Source organism: Corapipo altera, unplaced genomic scaffold (assembly GCF_003945725.1).
Source record: "Corapipo altera isolate COAL_440 unplaced genomic scaffold, ASM394572v1 67, whole genome shotgun sequence".
Lineage (NCBI taxonomy): Eukaryota > Metazoa > Chordata > Aves > Passeriformes > Pipridae > Corapipo > Corapipo altera.
Genome location: NW_020884906.1, coordinates 7,237,237 through 7,250,001, shown reverse-complemented (window position 1 = coordinate 7,250,001; position 12,765 = coordinate 7,237,237). Strand labels below are relative to the sequence as shown.

The 12,765-nt window shown below is 49.0% G+C and overlaps 1 protein-coding gene across 1 annotated transcript in view; it reads left to right on the top strand.

The window, feature by feature from the left end:
• Positions 1–12,765, top strand: part of SSH1 (slingshot protein phosphatase 1) — a 35,001-nt gene that overhangs the window by 16,394 nt on the left and 5,842 nt on the right. The window contains exons 3-13 of the mRNA XM_027652241.1: positions 1,442–1,545; positions 2,979–3,043; positions 3,798–3,919; positions 5,649–5,717; positions 6,130–6,195; positions 7,410–7,604; positions 7,813–7,906; positions 9,188–9,316; positions 9,949–9,995; positions 11,219–11,365; positions 11,980–12,180. Coding sequence (XP_027508042.1) covers positions 1,442–1,545; positions 2,979–3,043; positions 3,798–3,919; positions 5,649–5,717; positions 6,130–6,195; positions 7,410–7,604; positions 7,813–7,906; positions 9,188–9,316; positions 9,949–9,995; positions 11,219–11,365; positions 11,980–12,180 — 1,239 coding nt within the window. The remainder of the gene's footprint in view (positions 1–1,441; positions 1,546–2,978; positions 3,044–3,797; positions 3,920–5,648; positions 5,718–6,129; positions 6,196–7,409; positions 7,605–7,812; positions 7,907–9,187; positions 9,317–9,948; positions 9,996–11,218; positions 11,366–11,979; positions 12,181–12,765) is intronic.

Sequence of the window (12,765 nt, the reverse complement as noted above, 5' to 3'; positions counted from 1 at the left end):
CTGGGAGCAGGAGCCAGGCTGAGCAGAGCAGCAAACCCCAAGGGCTCCTGTCCAGACACAGCTGGGGAAGTCAGGGGTGAGTGCTGGGATGCTGCAGGAATGGGAACGGAGAAAAGCCTGTTGGAATTACAGTGCGGTTCTCCTGCTGCATTTTACTGATCTTGTGGTGCCTGGAATTTAGGTGGAAATTTTAATTCACTTTTTCAAAGTTCAAATTTAAACACTATCCAGATTTTCTCCAGGGATTGTGCACCTTGAAATTCAGTTGGAAAAGGAGAAAGCCTGGGAACCTTGGCTGTGTGTTCCTAGGGGTGGGGAAATCTGAAAAGACATGAAATTTGTGTCTGTCCTCTCAGAAACACTGAGGGAGAACGGAGCATTGGAAGCACCAGGGCTCACTCCTGCCCAAGGCAAAGACCTTGGATAAAATATGGAATAGATGAGTACTGGGAGTAGTAACTCCAGCAGAAGTAACTCCTGTGCAGCACAACCTCATAATGGAGCATTTCTGTTTAGTAGCTGCAGTAATTAATGACGAGCTGTGGTTGGGAGCGTGGGGTGGCAGAAAATGGGGCTTTGTAAGAAGAAATGGCTCTTGTGCTGTTTGGGAGCAGAGGAAACGCAGTGTAAGCAGTTCCCGTAGCAGCTCAAAGGTTCCTCAGGAGATGGGATTTTCAACCATGTGGGAATTGCAGCTTCCCTGCTCATGGCCAGATCTGTTTCTGAACCGTTCCCCAAGTGCTCGTGTGGGTCAGGGTGCTGTGGAATTGGGCTGTGCTGGTGCCTGCTCTCCCCACCGGTGCTGTTCCACCTTCTCCTCCGGCGTGTTCCAGGCCCTGTGTGTTGTTTGCCTCTGGGAATGCCGTGGTGTTTGCCCAGCCCGTGTCCTGCCTCCTCCCTGGACACTCCAGGGAAAGCAAAACTTCTGCAGTTGTGCTGATTGTTTTCCCCAGAGGGTTCAGAGCCCTTTCCTTTCCCTTGTGATGTGCAGGTTCCATCTGCCCTCCCTCTTTACATACTTTTGCATTCTTGTTTTTGCATTCTGAAGAAATCCCAAGAACTGAAATGAGCAGGAACTGGTGGACTCCGAATCCACTCTTCAGTCCTGTTGCAGGTCTGAGCCTGTACCAAGTCCTACCCTCTGCTGCTTTTAAGTTGCAGAATTCAATAGTCGAGTGATAAAGTCATTTCCAACCCATGACAGCTCAGGGAAAGGATCTCTGGCAGTGGCCAAGTAATAACACGGTGGTGGAAAATGACACATGAATAATCCATGAATAATCCTGGAGCCATGCAGTGCAAGTGGCAGGATCAACCTCTGGGAACAGCTTCTCATGGCAAAATCCTACAATACTGTAGTGGGGGAAGCCCTTCCTTCCCCAGCTGTGCACATTCTGCTGCTGTTTCCTTTCAGTTCACTCCTGTGTCATTTGTTTTCCAGCCTCAGCGAGAGCTTTTTCATGGTGAAAGGAGCAGCCCTTTTCCTACAGCAAGGAAACAGCTCCCAGGGCCAGCGAAGCCTCCAGCACCCTCACAAGCATGCAGGTAGTGGATTAAATCTCCTCTGGAGTGTCTTTTTCCATCCCATCCCCATGGATGGGCTGCTGACACACGTGGGTGGGTGGGTGACTCCCCAGATTGTCCTGCTGGGCTTTGTACAACCTGCTGAGCAAACCCAGGGTTTCAAGTGGGAACGTGGGATTATTGAGTCTTGGTTTAAACTTTTATCGTTGTATTGGAACTGTGACTGAAGTAGAAAGTTATTCTCCGTGGAAATCATGGCATTTTGCATGGCTCCCTTTGGGCAGGGAAGGGCTGTGTGGAATATCTATCCTCGTTTTCCCCAGCCACAGATAAAGAAATGTTGCTGGTGCTTCAGTGATTTGATCTTTGCTTTCCCCATGGCCTGGGGGGAGGAAAAGTGGATGTGCTGAGCCACAGGGCTCAGCACCTCTGGGTGCTAATGGATATCCTGGTTCAGCACAGCAGGGACATTTCTCCAAGTGCTGTTCCAGCCTCCAGTAGTCCGAAGGTTGGGACTTTCTTTTGAAACTGCCTGTTACTGGTTTTGTTTGATGTTGCTGGTCAGGGTAAGGGATGTTTCAGCAGGATTTGGGCATCTGGATAGCTGCTCATATCCCCTTTCCTGGTTTCAGGAAAACCCCCTTTCCTGTTAAACCCTCACAGGCCAGACTGTGGGGAGTTATCATGGTTTGAGAACAGGCTGTCCTTCCTCCAGTCCCCTCCAGTGTGCCAAGCTGGTGGGAAGAAATGGTAGGGAAGGTGAGTGTATACCAGGATTGATAAGCAGATAAGGGGGTTCAGAGAAGTGGATTCTGCTTCTCCAGTGATTTTATACCTTCTGTCTTTGGCAGTTTTGGAATAGGTGGTCGCTGGGCAAGAAGAAATAGGATCTTGGGGGCACTTGGAGAGCAGGAGCATGTGGGAAAGGCACAGTGTGGTACTGTGTGACTGCTGCTTAGTAAACACTCCAAGCACAAAGGGGGTGTTTGAATGCCAAGCTTGGCTTTGGGTTTCTTTAATTGTCAGCAATTCCATATGCCCAGCAAACATCCTACGGAAGGAATTTTATCTCTCATGGAAAGTTATGAGTGCATGACTGAGTTATTAGATGGGAACTTGGTTTGTTTTCCTGTAGATTCCTTCTTCCTTTGGTTTGCTTTCCCCAGTCAAATGTACCCAGCACTCTAGAGCTGAAGGGACTTGTTGCATGAGCAGAACTTTGAGAAGAAAGAGCTCCATCACCCAACCCAGGCCACTGGTTGGGTTCTCACACAGAGAACACTCCTTCAGGAATCTCCCTGCTGTTGGTGTTCTCTGGGACAGCAAAGTTAATTGCCATCCCTTAATTGGTATTTTTTGATTGAGAAACATCCAATTTCTTTGAAGGTCAAGACTCTGCTGATTCTTAGTGCAGCAAGAGCCCCTTTCTCATGATTTCTCTCCTTTCTCCTCAGGTGACTTGCCCCAGCACCTCCAGGTGATGATCAACCTCCTTCGCTGTGAGGACAGGATCAAACTGGTAAGGACAGGTGCATTTTCCTGCTTCTGTTCGAAAAAGTGTTGGAAGTGTTTGAAACACACCTGTAGAGGACCAACAAAAGCATTGGCAAATCCTAGATTTCAGAGTTGCCTTAACTTTGTGCTGTTTCCCAGCCCTACCATGTTCTCCTGTCCACTCCTTTTGCCCTGGTCTTTACATCCAGGTAATGAGTTGGGTCAGGGAACTGCTCTGTCTGAAATACGTTGTTCTGTTAGATTTAATTTTCAAAACATGAATACAGGAGGAGAGACAGGAGCTTGCTAATGCTTATGGACACTTTTGAGTCAGCCTTGAAGTTGCATCACATGGGGCTGGGCTTTCTTTTAAAGAAATCTACAGATAAAAATCTGCTGGAAAAGTCACTGCAGAGAAGTTGATGTCTGTTCTCCCTCCCGCACGGGCATATTTCAGTGAAGGCTTGTGAGTGGGACAACCCTCTGATCCTGCATGTTCTCAGTTCAGTGCATGACCAGTGTTTTTATACTTCCTGGTTGAAACTCTTTGGAACAAACCTTTGGGTTACATTTTGTAGCATTCCCCCAAGCTGAAGCAGGTGGTCTCAGCTGATCTTTTTCCCCTTCGATGCCAAGTCAAACTGGCAGCAAACCTTGCTGTGTGTCATACTGCAGCTAGATAAAGCTTTGGGGCACAATCATACCTTAAAAACCATGAGGCAGCAATGGGATATTAATTAGCCAGAAGGTAATTAGCAGGCCTGGTTCCCTGTTTGCAGGCTGTACGTCTGGAGAGCGTGTGGACGGACCGGGTGCGGTACATGGTGGTCGTGTACAGCAGCGGGCGCCAGGACACTGAGGAGAACATCCTGCTGGGGGTGGATTTCTCCAGCAAGGAGAGGTATGGCAGCCTTGGGAGTCAGGCAGCCTGGGCTCTCTGGAGAGCCTGTCCACGCCAACCTGCCCCTGAACAGTTGGTTTGTGTGTATCTGCAAATCCGAGCAAGAGGAAGGACACGCGTTGAGTTTCCTGACATTTTTATTCCAGAAAGCTTACAGTCCCCTTGGAATCAAAGCACGCATGTAGAATCCAGCTGTAGGGATGTGACATCCACCTCATCCCTGCAAATGCTCTTGCAGACACATTTGCAAAGCTGGAACTTGCTCTCTCCACCAGACTCAAGTCTGTTGATGGGATGATGCAATGGAGCCAGTTTGGGGGAGCTTAGTTGCCAAATATTGTCAAAAAACAATACTGCAGAAGTAGCTCCAAAACCAACAAACGACTGTGTCAGTAACGAGCTGTTCCTTTTGTCTGACTGATAAGAGCACACAGAATTTGGCAAAGCAAGGGAATATTTTGTTATCACAGCCCCTCTCAGATTATCCCAGTCCTGGGTGAGTAAACCAAGGCAGAAAAGCTCTTGGCTGGGGGAGATGGGGCTGGTTTCTGGAGTCAGAAGTCAGAGCTGCCAGGCTGTTGTGTCTGTTCTCCCATGATTTAACAGGCTGCCCTGTCGTGCTGGTGCAACCAGTGTGAGTTTTGTTTAATTTTGGAAAACCTTACTGGTGGTTTCCAGTGGAAAGGAGAAGCTTTGCACAGCAGAGAGATCTGTGGGGAAGCTCCTGGCCATGCCTTCCTCATAAGTTTATTGTCATTGCTTTGATGCTGCCTCCTGTTCTGCTCTGAAATTCCTGTTGTTAGTGTTATGGAGGAAATTCCCATGTGGCATTCCCTTGGTGTGCCACAGCAGTGCAGGTTTGCATTGTCACCTCCAACCTGAAACAACCTTGCAGTAATTTGCTCCTGGTGATTATTGATGTGAGACAAGAAGATAGATGGAAAAGTTGTGACAAATTCATCCCAACTGTAGGGACAGCTGCCATTTCAGTGAGTGGCTCCCCAACACCCGGAGTTTTTGTTGATTAAGGGAAGTTCCGTGCATAAAGAGGTCATTTGGCAGTAGTGACTTCATTGAGTGACTCCATGGCTCTGTGTTGGGGCTGAGATGTCACTGCTGAGCTGTAAATGTTCTCCCTGCTGAGAACTTCACTAGTCAGGTGCTTTTGTGGGGTTTATTCCTTTTACACATGTTTAGTAAAATCCTTTTTAACTTGCAAAGCTCTAAAGTGCACATTGCCCACATATGTGCTTAGACTGGCCTGTCAAATCCATTGTAGAAAGTGGCTGAAGGCTTAAAAAAGAAAGGGAAAGAGCAAACCAACCCTGAGTTCTGTTGTGTGCATCCAAATTTCCTTTAAAACCTGAATATCTCAGTAGCTTAATTATTTCCTAGTTGGAAATTGCTGGCCCCCATTATAGTAGGGCTTTGTTGCCAGATTTCATCTTTGAACTGAAGGTGTCCTTTTGGGTCAGATAAACCCCTAAAGTCCCTTTTTGTCTGTTGTATCAGCCAGAGGGAGGGAGCACAACTGCAACTTGACAGGCCCCTGGGGTGCCCTTTGCAGAGGGTGGGCAGCTGCCTCTTTTGATAGCCTAAAATATTACTAGGCATTCCATAGAACAAGGCTTGAGGATTTTAAAAATTAAAGAGTATTAATAATTTAGGCTATTGGTGTGACCACATCATGGCCTATATCTAACATCCTGTGTAACCACCTCTCTTCCAGTAAAAGCTGCACTATAGGAATGGTTCTTCGCCTGTGGAGTGACACCAAAATCCATCTTGATGGGGATGGGTAAGAAACCACATTAACAGGATAAATGTGAATGTCCTTCCCTACTTGGGGGCTGCTCTGGGAGAGATTCCCTATCACATTGCACAGAAATTTCCCATTTTGGATTCGTGGCTGCAGTCCATTATTCACACAGTGAGTTTGGTCTTGCTGCCCTCACACTGCTCAGTGGGACCTGTGGTACCCCGGGAATGCTCTGAAATCCCCCTCCAGGGGTGCAGCTCCCATTCCTGGCAGCCTACGCTGGGAGGGGTGTCTTCTTGCCATTCTTATTTAGGAGGGTGTTGGAAAATCAGAGATAGAAATTCTCCTCCCTGATTCTTTTGGACTGTGAGTGTCCCAGTAGCTGCTTGGCAGTAGCAGTTTGTGATGCAGAGAGGAGCAGTTTGTGACCTGTTTTCCCCTCTCTCTGCAGTGGCTTCAGTGTGAGCACAGCAGGGAGGATGCACATCTTCAAGCCCGTGTCAGTGCAGGCCATGTGGTAAGTGTGCTGAGGGGCTGGGGGCACAGAGACTGTCCTCTGTCAGTCAATTAAAGGCAAACAACCAACTGCATGTTAGAACTCTCCATAAACTGGTATTTAGTGAGTACAGCAGAGATCTGCTTCCCTGTGTCATCAGGGCTATTAAGGGACTGTGGGAATCCTGATCCAAAACCAGGATCTGCTGCTTCAGTTCAGAGCAGTTCTGTGCCCTTCAGTGAGAGGGAAGTGGCACCAGGGAGATGAATAAATAGGAGAGATTAACTTGAATTCACTGAACTGCAAACCCAGAATTTCCTCCCTCTGCATTTTTCTCTCCCAGGCTGACGGAGGAGGCTCAGGACCCACTGCCAAACTGTGGCATTCCCTGTGTCCTGCCTCATTCCTGGGGTTCCTGTCTCCCCAGGGGCCTGTTCACCTTTCAGCTCCTGTCACCCCTCCCCTGTGCAAGGATTCCAAACCCCTGAGGCAGAGGTGGCTGAGTCAGCAGTGGTTGTGCCAGCAGATTCCTCCCTGGAGAGGCTGCTGCCCAACCCTGCATGGAACTGCATCTCCCTGGGACTGGGCAGTGTGCTGGCTCCCCTTGGAACCTGGAGAGATCCCTGTCTCAGCAACATTTGACAGGGAAAAGATGTGCAGAAGGATGTTGTGCTGGGGATGATTTGGGACAGAAACAAATGAAACTTCTGTTGTCATTTTTTTGCGCTTGGCAGCCTTGGAGGTGGTTGATATGTTCAGTACAACAAGTTTGGAGCCTTAAGGAAAGAAAAAATTGAGGGAAGGAAGGAAAAAGTAATGCTAGAATTTGCAAAAACAAATGACCCAATCTGGGCCTGGTCCCTGGAGCCTGTCAGGGGCCAGGAATGCTGGTAAATATGCATCAGGCTCCTTGCTGAAGGTGGTTTGAAAATTGTCCCTGTTCTTTATTTTCCTTTGCCTGTACAAGTTGGATGATGATTGGACCCCAGAGGGACTTGTGCCTCCTGATTCCCTATTAATCAGGAGAAGATTTCAGCCTCTGCCTTGGCCCTGCTGTGAGGAGCCTCCAAGGTGCAGTTTATGCCCTCTTTGAGCTCCATAAATCCACTACTCTCAAAGAGCAAACTACAGCAAATAATGCTAAAAATCGGGTTTTGTCTGTGAAAATCTCTCAGGTCCTGCTCTGTCTGTTCCTGCTGCTCACAGCTGCACAAATCTCTTCTCCCAACCTGCAGGTCTGCTTTACAGATCCTCCACAAAGCCTGTGAGGTTGCCAGGAGGTACAACTACTTCCCAGGAGGGGTGGCCTTGGTCTGGGCCACCTACTACGAGAGCTGCATCAGCTCTGACCAGAGCTGCATCAACGAGTGGAACGCCATGCAGGACCTGGAGTCCACCCGCCCCGACTCTCCCGCCCTCTTTGTTGACAAGTCAGTGCTGTATTGGATTAGGAAAAGTCTTGGTTCACACAAAACCCCTTCTCCCTCTTCTTCCTCACTGTTTCCTTTTCATAAAAGGCTTCAAATGGTTTTTTTTCCATTATTCTCCCCAAAATTGTCATGACCACAAGCCTTTCCACCCCCTCTGTGTGTTTGCTGCCAGCCTGGAGCTTCCTCTCATGTTCCTGTTCCCTTCCAGGCCCACGGAAAGGGAACGGACAGAACGGCTCATTAAAGCCAAGCTCCGGAGCATCATGACAAGCAAAGACCTGGAAAATGTGACTTCTAAGGAGGTAAATAGAAAAATGTTTGCTCTTATTCTTCCTGCCAGACTCCCTTTGAAGAGAGTGCTGAGGAGGCACTGTATCCCTGGGTGTCATTGGCTTTGGAATGTGCATTCCAACTGTTCCGTAAAGGCTCTGCTCTGGCTTTGCTTCACCTCTCTCCTAAAAAATCAGGATAATATCAGCATCAGAACATGTTTTTCAGGACTTTAGTAACAAATATGTGACTTTCAAGTCAAGTTTTAAGGTTTTATTTTGGTTTTTTTTCCTGTCAGAGGACCTTGCAGACAGCATTTTGCTGGTGAGTTTATAGATTGGAAAATCACAAGTCAAAGCTAAAGTTAGTTTGGATCCATCCCCCAGGCTGGTGAAATACATCCACCCGCAGTGCAGACATTCAGAGTGGAAATAGATCTCTTTGGGTTGAGTTTTTGTTTTTTAAGGGAGTTTATTAACATGCAAGTGGTAGGAGGAAGCTGAGAACTCGTCTGTCTGTGCACATGTTCCTCGCTCCTGGTGCACACAAGATACTTTGGTTCTGCTGCAACCATTTTCCACAGTGGGTTAAAATAAAGTTGTGGGGGTTTGCATTGCCCCAGCCAGAACCTGAGGGCAGGGAGAGGATATTATGTCCCATTTTAAAATGGGAGAGTACTGGAAATCTCTCTCTGCTGCCATTTGCACTCCTTGCTTCTAATGGGTCTCACTTTTTTTGTTCACTGCTCTCCAAGCTCTTGTTTTTCTTCTCTCAGTTTATTATTTTTAAGAATCAGGTACCGCAAAGTAAATTTTTTTTTTGGTTTGCTGATATTATCTGAAACTTTATTTTACAACTCTCCAGTTTGGGGGCTTAGAATGTCAGGGTGCCAGGACAAGGGGCAGTGGTTTTAAACTGCCAGAGGGCAGGGTTGAATGGGATATTGGGAAGAAATTCTTCCCTGTGAGGGTGGTGAGGCCCTGGCACAGGTTGCCCAGAGAAGCCGTGGCTGCCCCATCCCTGCAAGTGTCCAAGGCCAGGTTGGATGGGGCTTGGAGCAACCTGGGATAGTGGAAGGTGTCCCTGCCCATGGCAGGGGGTGGGAATGAAGATGATCTTTAAGGTCCCTTCCAACCCAAATCTTTCTGGGATCCTTGGAGAGATGCCACATAGGGAGATCCCTTGTCTCCAAAGGGTCGAATCCCTGTTGCTGTTTTTATTGAAGGACAGAAAAATGTTTTGCAGGGAAGTGCCAACAATGTTTCTGTTGAACACCACGGTCCCAGTGCCATCCTTTGTTTTGTACTCTGCAGATCCGAAACGAGCTGGAGAAACACATGAACTGCAACTTGAAGGAATTCAAGGAATTTATAGACAATGAAATGCTGCTAATCCTGGGTCAGATGGACAAACCATCTTTGATTTTTGATCATTTATACCTGGTAAGTGTTGAGTTCCAGCAGAGCTGGGCTGTGCTGCATCCAATCCTTTGCCACTAGATGGTACTCCAGGCAAAACCAGGCACTGCCTCTGGAACAAAGGCTTCCTGGACATGAACTCAGTTATGCCCACTGGGTCTTTTTGTTGTTGTTCTGGAGAGAATCAGAGGAAGTGCCCATGTTTGAGGGCAAAACCTGCTTTTTAAGCAGTTTTAAGCTTTCTGTTGTGAAGGTTTGGGGGCAATCCAAGGAGTAACCACCCCCAGAGCTTTCGGGATTTGCCTCACTTCTCGTGTGTGGCATGACGGGGATCACAGGTATAACCACTTTCGTTCCCTGCACTGTTTATCCATGTGTTTAAAAATCCAGAGTGGCCAGAGACAGTGATTTGGGATGAGCTCAGTCACACACTAGCCTAGAACTAACTCTATTAGTGAATTGTCTCCTTGTCCCCTCCTCCAGCAGGTCCCTGCCCAGAACAGGACATCTGCTGATGCCACATTCCTGTCTCAGAGGCCTTTTCCAACATTTCAGTTGGCAGTTCAGGAGGATGGCTGGGGCTGGGGGATTGCAGAAGCTGAGGGAAGAGGGCTGCTTTGGGGCTCCTTGGAAATGTGTGTTTGTGGCTGTTGCAGGGCTCCGAGTGGAACGCCTCCAACCTCGAGGAGCTGCAGGGCTCAGGGTGAGTAGAGCTCCTCCCAGGCACCAGCCCTTAAACCCTCCAGCTGTTTGTCTATAACTCCCACCCAGCACTCTGGAGAGGATGTTTGTAGCTTTAGGGGTGATTTGGGCCCATTCTCAGCCATGTGGTAACTTAGTGCCAACACCTTGGTCGAGAAATCTCTCCAACCTCACTTAACACACAGAGTGAAAATTATAAAACTTGTCCTTTGTGAGGTCCATCAGGATCTCCATCCCCCCAGTGTGTGCCATCCCTAGTGTTGTGCCAGGTGGGAATTCCTGCAGCCTGGAAAGGAGCAAAGATTACAGCACTGAGGAATAAACTCCATGTAAAGGAACAGAGCTGCCTGTGGATGAGCCAATTCCTCCTCTCCTGCCCAGACAGGCAGCTCAGGGTGTCTCACAACACTCATCACCACGGGGCTGCTTCACCCCATTTACTGCAACACTTTTTGGACAAAGGAGAGTTTTGCATATAAATATTTGCAGCTCACCCAAGGCCTGCACCAACCTTGTGTGAGGAGCTGAAAACTATTTGGAGTCCTTGGGAACAGATGTCTGGACATCTCGGGACAAGTAAATCAAGCAGGGCGTTAATAATTTTGTTCTGCATGGGGACATGCAGTGTCTGAAGTCAAACCTGGGCAAATTCTGAGACAAATATCCTGTGTCCTTGCTTTGTCTGAGTGATAGGAGCTGATAAATTAATGTGCACGTTGGCTCTCCTCAGGTACATTGTCAACCCTTCTGTGATATTGGGCAGGAATCAAGAGATAACATGTGACTCTCATGATTTTGGTCAGGAAGAAGAGAAAGGGGTGGGTTTGCAGCTAAAACCTGTAGTTGGAAGTGGTGATTCCTGGGTTCTATTCCCAGATGATTCACTTGCAGCTGATGCCCTTCTCTTCCTTCAGGATCCCCAAAGCTGTGTGGCACAGCCAGGACTTTCTGTTTGGGTTACACAGACTCAGATAAAATAAGTGGGAAAAAAATAAGCTTCTCCCTCCTGTGCCTGGGGTGTTTGGGTGCTTTGTGTGGTGCTGGTGGTGAGAAGTGGGTGAATGGCCGCCTGTGTCACACCGGGTGTCCCAGGGGTTTGGGATTAGGGCTGTAGATAAAACCTTATGGTGCATGTTGGGTCAGCTTCCCTGCATTCACAATGTCCCTCGGTTGCTCTTCGTGGCCATGGCAGTTGATCCTGTGTCTCCTGTTTCCCCCCCCCAGCATTGACTACATCCTGAACGTCACACGCGAGATCGACAACTTCTTCCCCGGGTTGTTCGCGTACCACAACATCCGCGTGTACGACGAGGAGACCACGGACCTGCTGGCCCACTGGAACGAGGCCTATCACTTCATCAACAAGGCCAAGTGAGTGCCTGGGACCCCTGGCTTTGTGTGGGGACATATCTGAGCCACCCTCTGTGTCTCATCCCATGTGGAGCTGAGCCCTCCCAAAGCCACACGTCAGGGCCTTGGCATTGCCGCTTCATGCCAGGAGTTCCGTGTTCCTGGAACTCCCCTGTGCCTTGTCTCTTCCTGTGCTGGCATTAACCTGTTCCTTGCCTGTCATTTTTATTACTACTTCATTTTACTTCCAAAAGGAAATGAGGACGTTTCCTCTTCTGGAGAAGTTCTGGAGCTGCTCCAGCATGTCTCTGTGTGTGACCTGCCCCAGCTGTCCCTGCAGACAGATGGTGACAGAGCCCATCAAACACTGCTGGGCCATTACACTCCACCTTTTCTCGCTGATCCCTGTATCCAAAGACTTGGGTGAGCAGGAGGCTTCCTGGTGGTCTCTGAAATGAATGAGACTGCCCTCCTCTACCTTCCAGCTTTTCCAGAGAGGGACTCTTCTCATGGCCCATGTAATCCAGCACGTTGGGGTGGGCAGGAGCAGAAAGTGCTGTCCCTCCTCCGTGTGAAGTGGTAACAGACCCATAACCAGGGATATGGGATTGATTCTCCTGTCTGTCCTTGTGCAGGAAGAACCACTCCAAGTGCCTGGTGCACTGCAAGATGGGGGTGAGCCGCTCGGCATCCACGGTCATTGCCTACGCCATGAAGGAGTTCGGCTGGTCCCTGGAGAAGGCCTACAACTACGTGAAGCAGAAGCGCAGCATCGCCCGGCCCAACGCCGGCTTCATGCGGCAGCTGCTGGAGTATGAGGGAATTCTGGATGCCAGGTAAGGCTGGGGATGGGTGGGAAGGCAGCTTGTGGAAAGTAAAGGAGCTAATTGTGGGTAACACCACAAAGTACTGATCAATCTCCCTGCGGTTCTGTCAGTGTCATGCCCACAGACATGGGCAGAGCGTGCAGGGGCTGCAGCCTGAAGGGTCCCTTTGGAAGGGCAGAGGCAGAATCCTGGGATAATCATGCTATTCCTAAACCTTTCCTGTGCCAGGCTCCCTAGATGGAAATTAACTGGGAGAGCTGCTCTGGTGTAATTCAGGGAGGGTTTCTCTGCACTCGAGAAGCTCGTTTGGATTTCTCAGCAGCCAGTTCTGCTCAGCACATTGTTCCTGCTTTATGAGGCAGAACTGAGCTCAGCCGTGTCAGAGGTTCTGTGCCAATCCCAGGGCTCTGTCGTTGAAGGGCTGTAGTATTTATTTAATAAGGGAAGAGGAGGGATATCTGTCCCTCTGGATCGACAGAAGCTATGCCATGGCACGTGCAGAGGGGTCAGCTTGGGGTGTTTTGCCCTAGTGGGGGTTCTGTGCCCTGAGGGGTCTCCCAAGGGCTGATCCCATCAGAGCTGCAGATGGGGCAC